The sequence below is a fragment of the Podarcis filfolensis genome (assembly GCF_964270895.1).
Source record: "Podarcis filfolensis genome assembly, chromosome: 6".
NCBI lineage: Eukaryota > Metazoa > Chordata > Lepidosauria > Squamata > Lacertidae > Podarcis > Podarcis filfolensis.
The window spans coordinates 81,087,438-81,105,162 of NC_139609.1; the positions used below are offsets into that span (position 1 = coordinate 81,087,438).

General features: G+C 44.2%; 1 protein-coding gene across 2 annotated transcripts in view; it reads left to right on the forward strand.

The window, feature by feature from the left end:
• PTPN1 (protein tyrosine phosphatase non-receptor type 1) overlaps positions 1 to 17,524 on the forward strand; it is an 86,111-nt gene extending 68,587 nt beyond the window's left edge. Inside the window, exons 5-9 of one of the 2 annotated variants that reach the window (XM_083618705.1) lie at positions 4,415 to 4,552; positions 6,242 to 6,451; positions 7,540 to 7,701; positions 10,213 to 10,448; positions 13,547 to 17,524. In XM_083618705.1, coding sequence (XP_083474831.1) covers positions 4,415 to 4,552; positions 6,242 to 6,451; positions 7,540 to 7,701; positions 10,213 to 10,448; positions 13,547 to 13,736 — 936 coding nt within the window. In that variant the 3' untranslated portion in view covers positions 13,737 to 17,524. The remainder of the gene's footprint in view (positions 1 to 4,414; positions 4,553 to 6,241; positions 6,452 to 7,539; positions 7,702 to 10,212; positions 10,449 to 13,546) is intronic. The other variant, XM_083618706.1, reaches the window with a different exon arrangement.
• The last annotated feature ends 201 nt before the right edge of the window (positions 17,525 to 17,725 follow it).

The following is a 17,725-nucleotide window of genomic DNA, read 5'->3' on the forward strand; positions in this document are numbered from 1 at the left end:
TGCAATGAACTTTTTTACTTTGCTCCTTTGCAGTATCGGCATTTGGGTGTAATGAAGGGGCTGAGCATATTTATTTATTTGTATTTCATTTCTCTCTCAGTCCCAAGTTAGTTCATAGAGATGTGGTAGCCAGTGTCAAGTACAGAAGCTATCACTGAGCTTCACCAGGAGAATGAGTTGCATGGACTTTTTATTCCGTATCCCAATTTTTTGGTGATTCCTTTATTGTGGGGCCACGTGGAAAGGTGTGAAAAATTCTTGGGACATTCCTCAGTTATTACTATTTTCAATTCAGGTGTTTTTGTGCATCAGCAGAGCCCTCATCATGTAGTTAACCAGGGTCAGTGATATAATTGCTTTCACCATGTGATTCCTGAATGGCTGGGATCACACAGTGAGGAAGTCCGTTCAGGATTTTAAAAGTGGCTCTGAAGCAGCCGTGTATTGATGACTGATGACTGCAAGCAGGTATGAAAAAATGCATGTAAGTGTTTAAAGCAGGGAGACTTTGGAGACCTTTTTGTACCCTTTAAAACAGCAACTTTCATACTGAAAATTGAACATCTTGAAAACTTAGTACAGCAAATAACAGCTGTGTCAGCTCCTAGCTGTTAGAAGCCCTCCAGATCAGACCTTTTAGTAACCTAAACTTTCAGCTGACATTGCTGTTGCTTTTTCAACCCTTTGCACATGTCCAAAGAAGAACCACACTGTGCCACCATTTTACTTGTTTTCAGTTGTGTATGTCCTTCATTCTGTTGTGGAACCCAAGCCAGTGTCCATGTGGTTCTCAGGCAATCCAGGGACTTCTGTGGCTGCCATAGCTACAATGATACTCCCTTTCCTCGCTGTTTTCCTTTTACTTTCTTCTCCTCCTGCTCCCCCTCTGGTCTTCACATTCTCTTACTACTCCCGAAACCATACTGCTGCTGCGTGTGTGTGTTTTTGAAAGCTCTTCAAACGCTTTAGTAAGCACATTTGATATGCATATTTTTCTTGCTTCGGGGTTTTTGCATAATGCATTTTTGGGTCGCATCACAAACAGCCCTCTGTGTGGGTGCTGTAAAGCAGATGGTGCACTCACTGATGAATAAATCACTTTTATAAGTAGTTAGGAAGGGACGCAGGTGGCTCTGTGGTCTAAACCACAGAGTCTAGGGCTTACAGATCAGAAGGTCGGCAGTTAGAATCCCCACAACGGGGTGAGCTCCTGTTGCTTGGTCCCTGCTCCTGCCAACCTAGCAGTTCGAAAGCACGTCAAAGTGCAAGTAAATAAATAGGTACCGCTCCAGTGGGAAGGTAAACGGCGTTTCCATGCGCTGCTCTGGTTCTCCAGAAGCGGCTTAGTCGTACTGGCCACATGACCTGAAAGCCGGCTCCCTAGGCCAATAAAGCGAGATGAGCGCTGCAATCCCAGAGTCGTCCGTGACTGGACCTAATGGTCAGGGGTCCCTTTACCTTTAAATAGTTAGGAAATTCATACCTAGGTTTACCTTAGGGCAGAGGTGGGGTACTGTTCTAGCCCCAAGCACCGTCTTACTTCGTGGGGAACGTCCCAGGAACCGCATTTCGGGGCCAAAGACAAAAGTGGACCGTACAATGGATGTAACTCTTCATGTGGCCATGTGCAACCACCCCTACCCCCAAATGCACTTGTCCAACAACCATCCATGCATGCAAGAGGTACTATTCAAGGGCAGTTCAAGGACACATCCCCATTCAAGCAAAAGCATCTGAGGTGGCTGCAGAGAACCTGAGGATTAGATAAGAGAAGACTGGGGAGCATTCAGCCCCTGGGTTTGAGGTTCCCCACCTTAGGCAAAAAAACAGGCAGTGGCTCCATCACTTACACAGGTTAATCTGGAAATGGTTCATGGAGCTGGTTAGTTGACTTCTGAATTTATCATTGCAGACATCCAAATCATTCCCTTTAAGTTAAAGTGGTGAACACATGGGTGTCCCATGTGCCACATGGCCTGTGTGCGAGAGATTGACAGCTGAGCCATCATCCATGCCTCTCATTTCATTTGTGAAGCTCACCCAACTGTTAAGTAACGTGTGATGAAAGGAGTTGTCAACATGGTGCCTTCCAGGTTGTTGTTGGACTCCAACTCCTATCAGCCTCTGGGATGATGTGAGTTGGAGTTCAAGAACATCTGAATGGCACCACGTTGACTACTCCTGTGTAACAAGCTCTCTTGTCTTCCTTCAAGTCTCTGGCCTTGAAGTGAATAGCCAAGCTCGCCTGCCCATGCTTCTCTTTCCAAACAACAGTCAGTCAACCACTTGCCATAAATAACCTCGCAGGCGTTTTTCAAAAGTCCTTGGAGTGAAGAGCGAATTGTATTCCTTATAGGATGTAGGAAAGATTTATGGAGAAGTCGTCTGCAGTAATCACTGTCTTGTTGAGTGGAGGTTTCCAGTTCCCCAGTAATATGCGTAGTGAAACAAATCTAAAACGAGAAGTACAGTAACCACAGACTCAACCATTCCTTCCTCTCCCACTCACCCCCACTCATTCTTTCTCCACTGCCAGTAAGCTTGAACAAAGCACAGAATTATTGAGATCCCCTGAGGGAAGGCTGCTAATGCTTCTCAACAAACGGTTGAGGGGGGATACTCAATGGGAACTTGGCAAAAACATTATTTGCCAAACCATTTAGTGCAAAAAAAAAAAAATGTTACATGGAGCAGATTCTCTTGCAAGCTGCGATTAAAAATAAATTTGTAGAAGATTAAAAATTCTTTCTGTCTCCAACCAAGTCGTATTGTTCAGGAGTTAAATGGAAAAAGACGTTGGTGCCTTCTATGATGGGCTATCCAACACAGAATTCCTTCATTCCCCCCCCCTCTGGATAAAACATTTTGTGGGTTGGTAAACTATTGCCTCAAACACTTCTTTTGTGTAATACTCCCTAGTGGATTGTACCAGTTTCCGTTCTATAAAAGGTCTCCAGTATTACCATCCTATGTTGGACTATTTTTGATCAGTAATTAAATAGCATAATTATCCATCTCTTTGTCATATGGTAGAAAAAGCAGAAAGAATAAGGCTATTGCACTGAAAATGGAACACTAAAAATCAAAGAACAGTAAACATTTCCCTCGTCAAATGTCATTGAAGATGTATTGAATTCTGCAGGACAGCGTTCTCCATGAACCCAAGTTCTTGGTGTCTACAATTGTAGGTTTGATAGTTGTCTCAACCACTGGACACCATCAGCTTCATGGCATATAAACATTCTAGCGATGCAAATCTTGGATTTCCTGGGAAATTATTATTGAGAAAATTACTATGATCAGTCAAGAACTTAGGTAATTGAAATGCCCAGACTCCATTTTCAGTGAGAACAAACCGCTGTAACCTTTAAACTATCCCATATGGCATCAAAATGATCTCATAAGATTGGGATTTGGGGGAAAGGGGTTGAACTGAACTGAACAACTCAATTGCATCTGTGTCTCTTGATTCCTAATTAAAAGCTACAGTTGTGTGCATGTATACTTCTAGCTGTTCTCCTGAATAGAGTCCCATAAATCGTTAAGGCAATTTTGTTGGCTCGTTGCAGTTGTCAGTTTTGCCCAAATGAGGTTTTCCCTAGCTGCCATGTTCTGTAATCCCAGATCAGTTCCAGAAACCCAGTGCCTAGCGCCAGTCCGTGGCACTCGAAAATATGTTTTGTTCGCTCAGTGGTTTAAGGGGTAATCACAGGGGTTTCTCCTGTTGTTAGCGGTTGAGACTTTCAGCGTAAATTCTTAGGGGTGGATGAACACACACAGGCACTGGAAGCTGGAAGCTGCGGCCTATCTAGAGTACACTCCACTCCAGCCGGTATCCAAGGCAAAGGTCTTTCCACATCCTGCCACCTTTCCGTGCCAAACTGAGACCTGCATGCAAACTCATGTGCTACACCACTGGCACACTTCCAACCCCAAAACTGATGCGCACTGCATTCCACCACTGCACTTTGCAAGTGATCTCTTCCAGCATCACCCATGCTTCCTCCGGCACCTTCAAGGAGCATTTAAAGGAGGGTTAGGGGTCCTGTGACCTTCCAGATGTCGACTTCCCATCAGCCACAGCCAGAATGACCAGTAGTCCGTTACGGTGGAAGCCAAACACAGGTTCACAACCACTGATTTTAAAGACTCGCCTCTTTGCTCAAGTCCTTCCCTGTGCAATTTCCTTCCTCTTCTTATTGACTGGAAGCCTGTGGGAAACGACAGCCCCCCCCTTTTCATTTCTGCAAGTCTGCTTTTAGATATTCAGTAAACTACGTCTGTGTGCCACATGTACACAGATAATGCGAAGGGGCTGTCTATAAGTGCCATGCATGCTGATGATTTGTAAATAATGCTTGCGACTCCTTGTTAAGCAGCTTGAACACGAGTCTTGCTTATTTTCCCCCTCTAGATAAAATGTGCACAGTACTGGCCTCAAAAAGAGGAGAAAGTGATGCTCTTTGAGGATACAAACTTGACGTTAACCTTGATATCAGAAGATATAAAATCCTACTATACAGTACGACAGTTAGAATTGGAAAACCTCACAGTAAGTATGGGGAAGCTCAGCATTAACTATTTCTCTCTCACACATACACACACTTTTTACAAACCGTATTTTGCTATATTAGTCCCCTGCATTAAGAAGATGGATACTTGACGACTCTTTGCGAGAGCTTCAAGATCTGCTTAATGCTGATGTAGCAGAATCTCAGTTGCATTGAAGGTATTTTGTTCTAACATTTGAGAAGTTGCTGCACTGGCTCTTCGGATTCTAGTTCCTAGGTATGGGCAGCACATTAAACACAGATAAGGACATCAGGGGTTTTTTTTGCCATCGTACCTTCAAACATCTTTGCAGCCATGGGGGCTAGAAACACCGCAGGAATTCTCAGAGTTTCCTGTCTCTACATTCTTGGCAGTTGTGTGGAAATAGAAGTGGGGAAAGCAGTATGTTTTCCATATTTCCCCATTTCTCTTTTTTTAGCTTTTTTAATGAGAAGAGCAATTAGGTCATGTCCCATAGTAAAGTACTTCCTAGAACAAGTGTGGAAGACTGTATTGGTCTAGTGGGGCAGATTTCTACCTCCCGCACCTGACACAGTTATGCTTGGTGAGCCTTTTTCGCCAGCATGGGTTTTGCAAAACGCTTTGCAAGGGACCCAACAATCAGCTGATAGCTGAGTCTTGCTGAGACCCTTGGAAAACACTCAACAAGATTAGCGTTTTCCAAGGGTCTCAGTCAGACCCTTTTGCCAAGTCCCTTGCCATGTAAAAAAAAGCTGTCTTGCAAAGGATCAAGTGATATCCAGGCCTCGTGGATCGCTTTGCACGGGGCTTTGCAAACTCTCCTTCAACTGAGCAGGTTCCCATGAACTTTCTCCTAGATCTTGTGCCAATAGCTGATGGCAAACCGCAGAATCAGGCTGCATTTGAATCAAGAGGCAAACCCTGTTTAGCGGTTCTAGTAGTAAACAGCTACCATGTAATAATCATATAGGATCTTAGAGCAGATATGGGGAACAGTTCCCAGCCAGCAGAAGAGATGCTTTGGTACCCAAGTGCACAAAACCATAGAATTGTAGAGTTGGAAGTGACCCTGAGGTTCATCTCTTTCCCACAATGATTTTGACAGGTGAGCTAGACCGCAATCCCCAATCACCTAATGGCACCATGACATCTGTTGATGAATTTTCCTTTGCCTGTGCGGTTTGAAATCGAAGAGGGCTTTGCAAGTGCTGATCATCAGCAGTGCCTGCAAAGCCCACTTTCAGCAGGAAACTGCATCTGTACCTGTCCCACAGGGCAGGTGGACTTGGCCTGGCCAAAATGGTCTCGCATGCCAGATTTGAGGCCTAGCCAGTGTGATGAGGCCTCTGGGCTGGAGAATCCACAGCCTTGCCCTAGAATATAATGAATTACAGTGTCCCTACAGTGGAATTTGAGATACTCTGTGAATCTTTTTACACTTGAGTAAACTTTTTGTGGCACCTCATGAAGTAAATGCCTGTTCAAATGCAGCCTTGAAATCAACATTCTGAAGTTTGGCCAGGGCAGGTGTGGGGAGTTGGCGGGTGTTATGTTCCATGCACATGTAATTTTTTTTAAGAAGAAATATGAAAATAAACTGAATGTCAGTTTCCTAATCATTGAAGCGTTGTTGCAGGCCATAACGAGTATCGCTGCGTACTTTCATTTTCTTGAAACCTTGGGTGAAAACGGTTTTTGTCTTTTTCAGACACATGAAACTCGAGAAATCCTGCACTTTCATTATACAACGTGGCCTGACTTTGGAGTCCCCGAGTCTCCAGCTTCGTTCCTCAACTTCCTGGTCAAAGTGAGAGAGTCGGGGTCACTGAGCCCCGAACATGGACCCATTGTAGTACACTGCAGTGCAGGGATTGGAAGATCAGGAACTTTCTGCTTGGTTGACACTTGTCTCCTTTTGGTAAGAGAAGCTTGCTTGTAAGGTGAAAGGGAGTGTTGGCTGCCATTTTGTTTAGTGCCTTTCAACTCCACAAGTCTATCATGCTAAGCAGAGCAGAGCGAAATAGGCTTCATAAACTTCGGCAAACCCTTTGTAGCAGTGACTGTGTGGGACATATGTCTGAATTCTGCTTTAACCTAATTCCGTTTCAGACTTGTGCTGGGCTGGCACTGATCTTTATGTCATGGAGGAACCGGCGCACACCTCTCACTACCACCAGTGCACAGTTAAACTGTGGCATGGTATAGAGGCCCATACATAGGAGAACCTGATACTTCTGAATCTTCACCCTGAAAAAGAAAAGGGTTTGGGGGAGAGAGAAATTCCTACAGACAACTCCCATCCTAGAGTAATCTATTTCCACTTCAGAGTTTAAAATCAAGCCTAGCTTTCAGTGAGGCCTGCCTTCAGTTAGCCAGTTGGTAACACCCTCTCTTTCCACACTCTTGCTGTGTCTTGTTTCAGTAAATGTGCTTTTGACAGGAAAACTACGAAAACGCTATGTTCTATCCACTTCAGTCTGAAAACTTGTTGCCCTAATTTTCACATTTATCGCCATGATTTTTGAGTATGTTGACATGATCCTTGGCACTGCAGCTGGAGAAGCTGGGGAGAATCCCATTTCTGTTCTCCTTCCTCTGGCATTCCAGTCCTAAGCATGTGTTGGAAATGAGTCCTGCTGCTTTTGAATAAATGTGCAGAGAACGACAGCCTCTCAACAAAATCTTATGAATGCCCATTGCATTCATGGGAGTTTACTTAAGTTCAGTGTCAGAATATGTGTGTCTTCGACAAGTCATGTTGTTGGGGTCACCAGTTTTAGTGGGATGAAGTGGGAGGGCCCAATAATAGCTTGTTGTCTGGGGCTCTTATAAAATATTGGATTTGGTGAGTTTTCACTGGGCATCATTCTGTAAGGCCTGAGTAGACGTGAGTTAGGACTGCAGCCTTGATAAAGACGTCTTCCAGATATTCCACAAATGAGAAGCTGTACTGTTGCTTCGGAGGTAATTCAAAAAACGATCTGAATTTCACCTTTCTCTATTTAGATGGACAAAAGAAAAGACCCTTCTTCCGTCGACATTAAGCAGGTTCTTTTAGAAATGAGGAAATACCGCATGGGGCTTATACAGACTGCAGACCAGCTTCGCTTTTCATATTTGGCTGTTCTAGAAGGATCAAAATTCATTATGGGAGACTCATCTGTGCAGGTGAGCAGCAGTAGCAGAATTCAACTGGCATAGGTTGTCTTCATTATTTTAAAGTTGTGTGTGAATGGGCCAGCAGGTGGCGCTGTGGGTTAAACCACAGAGCCTAGGACTTGCCGATCAGAAGGTCGGCGGTTCAAATCCCCACAACAGGGTGAGCTCCCGTTGCTCGGTCCCTGCTCCTGCCAACCTAGCAGTTCAAAAGCACGTCAAAGTGCAAGTAGATAAATAGGTACCGCTCCAGCGGGAAGGTAAACGGCGTTTTTGTATGCTGCTCTGGTTCGGCAGAAGCGGCTTAGTCATGCTGGCCAAATGACCTGGAAGCTGTACGCCAGCTCCCTCGGCCAATAAAGCGAGATGAGCGCCGCAACCCCAGAGTCGGTCACTACTGGCCCAAATGGTCAGGGGTCCTTTTAGTGCGTAGAATTGAGTGGCAATTAGATGTGCTAAAACAAAGTGGTTCACAAATGCACCTTTGACACACATATATACTTATACACACACACACTTGTGTATAAACCAGGTTATAGGATGTTGGCATGTGTTGTTGCCATTGCAATAGGTGATTCTTACTGCTTTACAGTTCTGGGGAATAGCAGGTTCTGCCCTGGCATTGCAGTACTGTAGTTCATTATCCAACCCGTGTCTTCCTATGTCTTGTAGATGTGAAGACTCTAGCAGGACCAGGGTATCCGCTGAGCTGGGGGTTGTTGCTTAAGGCGCATCATGCCATTGTCACTTACACGTTATTTGAATAGGCGGTGGAATAGTTGAGGGGGGACTGCAGCTCTGGGAAGAAAAGAAAAATTCAGAGCAGGGTGATGGTTTCGTGTGCCCAAGCACCCGGGTGGTTGGTGCACTCTCCTTGCTCCGGAAAGGGAATGAGGTGATAACAAGACTGCAAAGAGGAAGTCGGAGAATGAGGAAGGGAATTAAGCAGAGGCTAGATCCCTTGAATATTATTATTAGTATTTCCATTTATGAATTGTTTCCAGTGAGGTGTTTCAAAGTGACTCGGAGTACATTTTGTTCAACATCGTTCTGTCTGTGCAAGCGTTGCTACTTGCCAGCTGGACCTATTTCCCCCTCCATCGTGCTATTCTGGGAGCTCTCCTGACACGCTCACCCAAAACCCATTTTCAGGGAGTGCAAGGGGGTGGGCCGGAGGGAAGCCCCCCAGAGTGCAAGCAGAAATCTTTGCTGGAAGCTGCCTTTAGTGGCTGGGGCAACCCAGTCAGATGGGCAGGATAGACCGTATTTTTCGCTCCATAAGGCGCACCGGACCATAAGACGCACCTAGTTTTTAGAGGGGGAAATCAAGGAAAAAAATCTTGGCTGCCTTGGCTTTCTCTTTAGCCGTGCACAACCTCTCCGGCCGGGAGAGGCTGCCTGCGGCTATGGCAATATCCCCACCTCCCACAAAAGCCCACAGGAGCCGCGCACCCTTTAAGGAGCGCGCAACTCCTGCGGGCTTTTCTGCGAGGAGGGAGAAGGGACTGACTGCCCGCGTCAGTCCCTTCTCCCTCCTGGGGGAAAAGCCCGCAAGAGTCGCGCGGAGCTTGTGTGCGGCTCTTGGGGGCTTTTCCTGCCTGCCTCCCCCCCTGCATTCGCTCCTTAAGATGCATACACATTTCCCCTTACTTTTTAGGAGGGGGAAAGTGCTTCTTATGGAGCGAAAAATATGGTAAATAATAAAATGATGATGATGCAGACATTCCTCTGTTGGGACTGGTCAGGTGAATTGTGCCCTTCCAACTTGAACCTATGCAGCCAAGTCAAAAGTAAGTACCACTGAGTTCCGTGGAGTTTACTCCCAGGTGACTGCGCAAAGGATTACAGTCCTACCTCATGTTATGTTTGCTTCATGTTACGTTTTTTCAGGTTGTGTCCCGCAGCAACCCGGAAGTACCGGAAAGGGTTACTTCCGGGTTTTGCTGCTCGCGCATGCGCAATAGCACTAAATCGCGCTTCGCACATGCACACAATCGCCAAATCACACCGTAAAGGTAAAGGTAAAGGTACCCCTGCCCATACGGGCCAGTCGTGTCCGACTCTGGGCTTGCGTGCTCATCTCGCTTAAGAGGCCAGGAGCCAGCACTGTCTGAAGACACTTCCGGGTCACGGGTCACACCGTACAGCTGCGCAGATACGGCGCTTCAGGTTGCGGGCTTTTCATGTTGCGAACGGGCCTCCGGAATGGATCCCGTTCGCAACCAGAGGTACCACTGTACAGTTACACCACAAGGAATAGTAAATCTTGTTATTTTGTCTTTGGTCTAGCTAGGAGCCTAAGGGAATGCAGAATCTCATGGCTATAGGGGCTGTCAGGATGAGCTCCTGCACTTCAGATTTTCCCACTGACAATAGGTACAACAAACTGCACAGTAACATTTCTTTTTTAAAAATGGGAACACCTTAATGGTGCATCCTGGGCGTGTACAGAAAAAGCGTGTTTGTTCATTTTCCTTGCCATTTTTTTAAGAAGGTTTAATGAGTCTCCTGCTTCTGTTGAAGGAGCAATGGAAAGAACTCTCTAAGGAAGACTTGGACCCCCCGCCGGAACATATTCCCCCACCCCCAAGACCACCCAAACGAACCTCAGAAATGAATAACGGAAGGGTGCACGACCACATGGAAAATTCTTCAAAACATCGGGTGACGGAGGAGGAAGTCGCGTGTGCCGTGAGCGCTCTGGTGGCGAAGGTTCCTGATGGCAGAGATCACCCCTCTGAACATCTAGACATGGAGAGGTAATGTTGGCCAGGATTTCTTTGGGGTAACACTTGCATCAGATTGCCATCAGCCTTGCAGCCAGCAAGCCGCCTGTCTCTTTTGTTCCCCAGTGTTTTTACTAAAGCAGAGCGAGGACCCGATAACATTTTATCCGTTCGTGTAGAAAGTAGGAACGGAGAGGCAGAGATTGAGGGGAAAGGAACAAAAGCATTTGAGGAAGTTCCCTTTTGATGTATTTTTTTCCTTACTCCTCTTAACTCCTTGCTCCTCTACTATAAGGAAGAAAAAATTGCCAGGAGAGAGGGGAATCTGTCTCTAGAATAAACAAGTAAAATAATTTGTGGTGGAGAATGAAATGTGGTCGTTTCCAAGCTGTGCACAGGCTTCTTAGTAAACCAAAGATGCAGCTGAGCTTTGTTACTTAAATATAGCAGGAAGTATTCTTTATAGTGTAATCGTTTTGTGAATTTATTAAAAGAAGCAAAAGGGGGTAGTTCTGAAAGCAGCTACACTGATTTTGCATGCTTTCAAAATCTTCTGAAAAGCATAAATGTTCGGAATTTCTTGAGAAACTAGGTCAGTTCAAATAAGACGTTGCAGGGGCACAAGGTGGTTTGTCTGCAGTCTGCTTGTGCTCAAGAGCCTTTTAAGTCTTTGCACTAGATAAGAATGAATGAGGTCACTTATTTAGCAAATTCCCCATTTCTCAGTAGGACTGAAGTATTTCCATTGGAACTAAAACATTGTCGGGGTGGAACCCAACTTCCATTTTTTTAGAGAAAGAAAATTGTTTCGACTTAATTATGGATCTAACCAAAATATAGCTTAAAGGCTGTTGCAAAATATCAGACGGTTTAAAAAGAATTAAGAGATGGTCGAAGTTTTTCCTAGAAGAAGCTTAAAATCTGAGTTTTTATCTTTTCAGTAAGTGGCTTGCTCACCTGTCATTCCAGACAGCTGAAATGAAAAACTCTAGAAACAGCCAGCAAAAGTTATCAAAAGCTGGGAGAGAGAGGGAAAATGCACCACTTGAACACTAGGTGTCACTACTGCTCCATGTGCAATAATGTCAGGAGATTTCCTTTTCCTGGTTCAGCAATACTGGAGTCTGACTTGGCCATTTTTACCTAGAACTGAGCCAAAACCTATTTAACCCGCTTCAAGTTCCCCTGCAGGTGTGCTGAAAAGCAACCTCCCATTTTTGCCAGTTTTGTAGCAGTAGCTACAAGTACATTCATATTATTCTCTCGGTCCTCTTTTTTCTCTCAGTGCTCAATTTGTTCCCATCTCCCAATAACTCAGTCCGAGCCCCACATTGGCCCAAAGATTCCTGCGTTGCAGGGAGTGTTGGACTCAATAACCCAACTCTGCAGTTTTGTGATATATAAAACCTGGCTCCGTCGCTTTCCACCATGCCCGAAGCATTGATGCTCCTTTCCTGTCCCATTGCTCTCCTCCACAAAATGTTGTTGTTTAGTCGTTTAGTCGTGTCCGACTCTTCGTGACCCCATGGACCAGAGCACATCAGGCACTCCTGTCTTCCACTGCCTCCCGCACTTTGGTCAAACTCATTCTGGTAGCTTCGAGAACACTGTCCAACCATCTCTGTCGTCCCCTTCTCTTTCCCAACATCAGGGTCTTTTCCAGGGAGTCTTCTCTTCTCATGAGGAGACCAAAGTATTGGAGCCGCATCTTTACGATCTGTCCTTCCAGTGAGCACTCAGGGCTGATTTCCTTAAGAATGGAGAGGTTTGATCTTCTTGCAGTCCATGGGACTCTCCAAGAGTCTCCTCCAACACCATAATTCAAAAGCATCAATTCTTCGGCGATCAGCCTTCCACAAAATAAGCATCTGCAAAACACTTTTGCAGTTCCTTTTCTCAGGGGGCAAGGAACTCTTGAGTTGTAGCCTGTGCTGTGCCGGAAGGAATCTGGTAGCAAAACAGGACTTCTGCTTCCTCTCCTCCTGTGGGTCTCCCCCCACCCGAAATAAATATGCCCCAGGGGGGTCTCCCAAGTCCCAACCCTTCAGAACTGATGTTGAGGGTGTGCTAGTGGCTGGAGGAGACAGAAGAGGAAACTCTGCCCCGACATGGGAGCCAGCAGAGCTGCAATGTTGGACGTGGCTCCTGATGGTTTTGAATGGATATGCTCTTCCTGGGACGGAGGTTCGAAGAAGCTTTTTATATATGCTGCAGCCTCAGCCAGAACCTTATATGCGCCGAAATGGAAAGAGGAAAAGATTCCAACCAAAGAAGAATGGCTTTAAAATAAATGGCGAAATAGCTGAAATGGCAAAATTGACTGTAAAACCAAGAGATCAAAATGATGAACTGCTAATAATAATAATAATAATAATAATAATAATAATAATAATAATTTGTATCCCGCCCTCCCCGGCCAAAGCCAGGCTCACAGCGGCTAACAACAGGTAAAAATAGCACAGTGCACATAAAATCGCACAGTCAGTTAATTAAAATACATTCTAGAATCAATTCAGAATCAAATTAATGGCAACCATTGAACCAGAGTTCTATGAGGACTACAGAAGGAGAAAGGGAGTCAGACTGTGCCTTGGCCAAAGGCCTGTTGGAACAGCTCAGTCTTGCAGGCCCTGCAGAAAGATGTCAAGTCCCGCAGGGTCCTATTCTCTTGTGACAAGAGCGCTCCACCAGATCGGGGCCACGGCCGAAAAAGCCCTGGCTCTGGTCGAGGCCAGTCTAACCTCCCTGTGGCCCGGGATCTCCAAGATGTTTTTATTTGAAGACCATAAGATCCTCCATGGGACATACCAGGAGAGGCAGTCCCATAGGTACGAGGGTCCTAGGCTGTACTATGGAGAACCAGAGGCCTTTTTTTCTTTTACACTATCGAAGTATCTTAGTGATAAGAAATCGCGAGCAGGATTTGAGATACGAGCGGCGGCGGGGGGTGGGGAGACAAGATGGAGTTAGGGGGTTTAGGAACAAGTAGAACGCAGCAATTAAGGATAAGGATGGAAAACATCAGGGCGGGAAGTCACAAAGAAAAATAGATGTGAAGTCAGTTTGTTAAGACCTTTGAAAAATCAAATAAAAACAAATGTTGAATGTATACTCTTTCTCTTGTTCCTCAGCACTAGTCAAGACACTGAGCTTAGGAAGAGAACTGTCGATGCCTCGCCACAAAGTGAAGAGATGGTCAAGTCGGAAGAAGAAGACGATGAGAACATGATGTCAACTTGGAAACCATTTCTGGTCAACATTTGCATGTTCACTGTTCTGACCGCAGGAGCATACCTCTGCTACAGGGTATGTTTCCATTGATAGACATGCCAGCGATGGTATCGAGAACGCCAGTATCTTCGCCGGCGTTTTAACTTTGTTACAATAAAAGAAAGCTAAAGCGGGGGGGCATCCAAGCCTTTGCCCCAGTGGAAGTATATCTTAAAGTTTTAGATGCTGGAACTTTGGTTAGGGCTTAAAGAGAAAATTGATGCACTAGGGTTTAATATTAGCCCTATGGTCCCAAGAACATAATATTCTAATCTCAGGGCCTTAAGATATTCAGGAGTAAGCAGAGAATATGCCAAATAAGTCTTGTGGGGTTTTTTTTTTCCTTTCATTATTTTTTCCTTATTTTTTAAAATGGAATAATAAGAGTTTACAAGAACATTGTTTTTTAGAAGTCTTTTAAAGCCAGTTTTCGTTCTTTTGGTTGTTGTTTTTCAGGGGGGGAAGCAAGTGAAAAATTGCTTGTATTCTCCAAGTGTTTGTAACCAAATACATGATTGGGTTCCTTAAATCACCACTATTGGGTTCCTTAAATCACCCACACATGCACACACCCCTGAAGAATGTACAACTTTTTATTTTTATTTGAGAGGGGAGAGCTCTACTGCATGCCTTTTCAAGACTGAGGACTCTCTAAAGAACCACTTTTTTGTAAGTTCTGTTGCTTAAATTGGCTGCAGCTCAGGAGCCCCAGTAAATGAATGGAGATTACATAATACATGCCCCTGCAAGTTGAATTTCACCCTGAAGTGTGGGGTTTTCTGGCAGTGCAGGTAACATGGATAGATTTTATCTTAAATAGATTCTTGCTTTCAGCGCAGTTGTAACGGGCATCTGCTGTTGCTCAGGGCATCCCAGCAGGTCAAACGCTACTCTTTTCTTCTTCCTTTAAGACAAAATCTCCCACTCACCACCAACACCAAACGCAAGTCTTCTGTCGCACTCCTCATTATCCCCATTGCATAGCACCATCCCATATCTCTCTCTCACACACACTTTCTCTCTTTCTCCCTGTCCTTTAGGGAGAGGGGAAGGAAAATACAACCAAAATATATCCACTAGCATTTGCAAAATTGTTTTGGAAAGGACCAGTGTTCTTAAGCATCGGTATCATAATTTGGAATGTAAAATGCAACTTCACTCTAGACCTGCCATGTGAAAAGAATACGCTTTCTGTACAAAATGGAACAAGAAGAGTTTAAAATAATTCTAAGAGCTCCTTTATGCTGCAGAAATGTATCTCAAGGAATCCCAAGTAGCTATTGCTGGAGGGGGGTGGGCAGGAGGGGGACTTCCTTTTTGGAGAAAAGCTGAGCAAATGAACTGGCTCTCCAAATCAACAAGTCATTTTGCAAAATGCAAGTCACTGCTGGTGGCTTTTAGTTTTATTGCCTCCCCCTCCCCCCCGCTGCCCTTGAACAAAGATTTCAAGTTTGGCTTTTATTTGGCTTAAGATCATGCTGTTCAGTAGCCAGGCTTAAGCCGTCTGTCCTCCTCTGCAGAAAAGAGTGTCCAGCCTAACTCGAAACAGATCCAGGTTCTGTTCTGCTCCATCTGAAGATGAAGATTTGAGTTTTTTGTTTTTGGTATAGCTTAACTGACCATAGCTGCTAAAAGGAGGGTAAAAGTTTAGACCAATCATGTATTTTGTCTCTTTGCTGGATGATATGATGGGGGGTAGTAAGCTAGGACTTTGTCAACTCTTCTTACTGCATTCAACTGAAATAATAATCATGCAGAAGAATCCTTTGTCGGTGCTGCAGAGAGCAAGACAAATGCATTCATTAGAGTTGTAGCCTGTTTCAAAGTAAAATCATGACAATTGACCTTACAAGTGTGACTGATCAATGCTTTAAAAATTCTGCAAAATTCTAATTATATAGCACTTAAGTACCATCTACCTTAAAAAAACAACAACAACAGAGTAGACTTCTCACTCCATATTTATTTTGGTTCGCCACGACACTCACAAACTTTAGCTCTTTGGGTTTTTTTCCCTTGAACCACTGGATCTTGGGGAAGGAAGGAGTGGTTGGATCAAAAATAAATGAAGTCAAGCTTTGCATCAAGGGCTTTTCAAAAGTACAATAATAATCTTCAGGTAGTCATGGGAAACTTAAGACACACACGCAGACAGACAGACAAAGTTACCTGTGAGATTGCTGTTTAGACCAGAATTTGAAAGGAGGAATACTCAAGCAGTCAATCTTCAGTAGTACAGTAATAGTGCAAGCGTGAAAAATACTGATTATGAGTATAGAAAATGGTATAGCTATATAATGCTCATCTGTGTATTTTTACTATACAGTATGTGATTGCTTTGTCCCCATCTCTCTCTCTCTCATTCAGTAGGCTCTTGTTGAGAAGCAACATTAGTTAGCATATTTTTATTCAGATGCATGTATAACCCCCCCCCCCAAAAAAGAGAGAGTCCTGGTCAAAATCCATGTGCTTGAAAGTTGAAAAAGAGTTTTCTATATATATATATATTTCTGCTTACCGATGTACCCAGATTGTATTTGCATGATCTGATTGTTTAAATGGCCGTGGTTCCAAGAGTGTTGCTGAAATGTCTTCGTTCAGCCATTAGATTGGTAGGTGTGCTCTTTTTAAAAAATACAACAACAAACCAACAACCCACAAACATCAGGTTACCTGTATCTTGCCTAATAACTTGGCATGACTTTCTATTCAGTTTTATACGTCTGCCGTGCAACCCGGTTGTATGCCACTCTCTTAAGCTGAGTAAATATTGTACAAACATTCCAGAGGGTGTACAAAGCCATATTCACACCCCTCTCTCACACACACACAACACACACACACGTTCCCTGCAGCAAACAGGTGCCCAGATCCATGGAGCTGCTGTCTGAAACCCCAAAGGAGCAGCTTTTCTTTCTCTCTCTCTTTCTCTCTCTCTCTCTTTTGAATAGGCCATCAGAACCAAAGTGAGATTTGAAATCTGCGCTTTGTTGTTATATAGAGGATATGAAAATCAAAGCTCTTGAACTTAGCAGCAGGTGATAAATGAATGGTAATATTATTCCTTGGGGTTGTTGTTTTTTTGTGGGGGGAATGGTTGAATTCAGAATGTCTCTCCTTAAAATCCACAGTGACTTGATTGTACTGTTACGTCTATCCCCTTCTGCGAGGAAGAAACTAAAGATCTCCCTTGCTAGCCAGAGATACGGGGAGGGTGGACTGGCTACCACGTCTCTCCTGGGTTTGCCAGTATTAGTGATTTGCCTTTTTATCCTATTTGAACTCGAGAAGGACTCGTACTGTAGTGAAAACATGCAGTGGAATTGCCCTAGTCAAAAGCCCGGTGAGGTGTGTATAAGGCTTATAATGCTGAACTTGTAAGCATTTTGTTTTGGTGTCCTGTCTATGTATGTAGTAGTTTGGGTGTGTAAATACAAGTAGCATTTCAAAGTGGATGTATTGGTTAACCTATTCTCGGGATGGGGGCAGGGGTGGGGTGGGAAGCGGGGGCCGGAAAAAAAAATATCCATGTTTAAACTTGTTAGAAAGTTAGTGAGCTGCTCTGCTATATGCCTTAAGCAAATATATACTCATCAGGTCTTTCTTTTTTACAGATTGCCATAGAAAAGTTTTTTTTAAGAAAAATAAAATAAAATCTTTAAAAAAAACAACGAACAAGCTAAATGTTTTGGTATAATACGTTTTCAGGTATATTGTCTTTTGTGTAAGGCGCTGCAATGACCTCACAGTTTCAGTAAAAAACTGTACAGTTTTTCAATTTCCCATAAAGATTTTCAGTTCTCATTTTAGCTGCAACAATAAAATTCTTTTGTAAAGAAGCATGTCTCTTGGAGTGTCTTCCGCTTCCTCTTTCTAGTCCTGAACTTCTAAACTTCATATTGCTGCTGAAGCCATCTCCTTTGTGTGCTTTCCTACCGACAACATCAGCGTCGCCTAACTTGGTTCACTGCAACTGTGCATTAGCAAGAGAACCAGGAGCAGCACCTTCCTGATATTTTTTCCTGTCAAACTGCTGAATA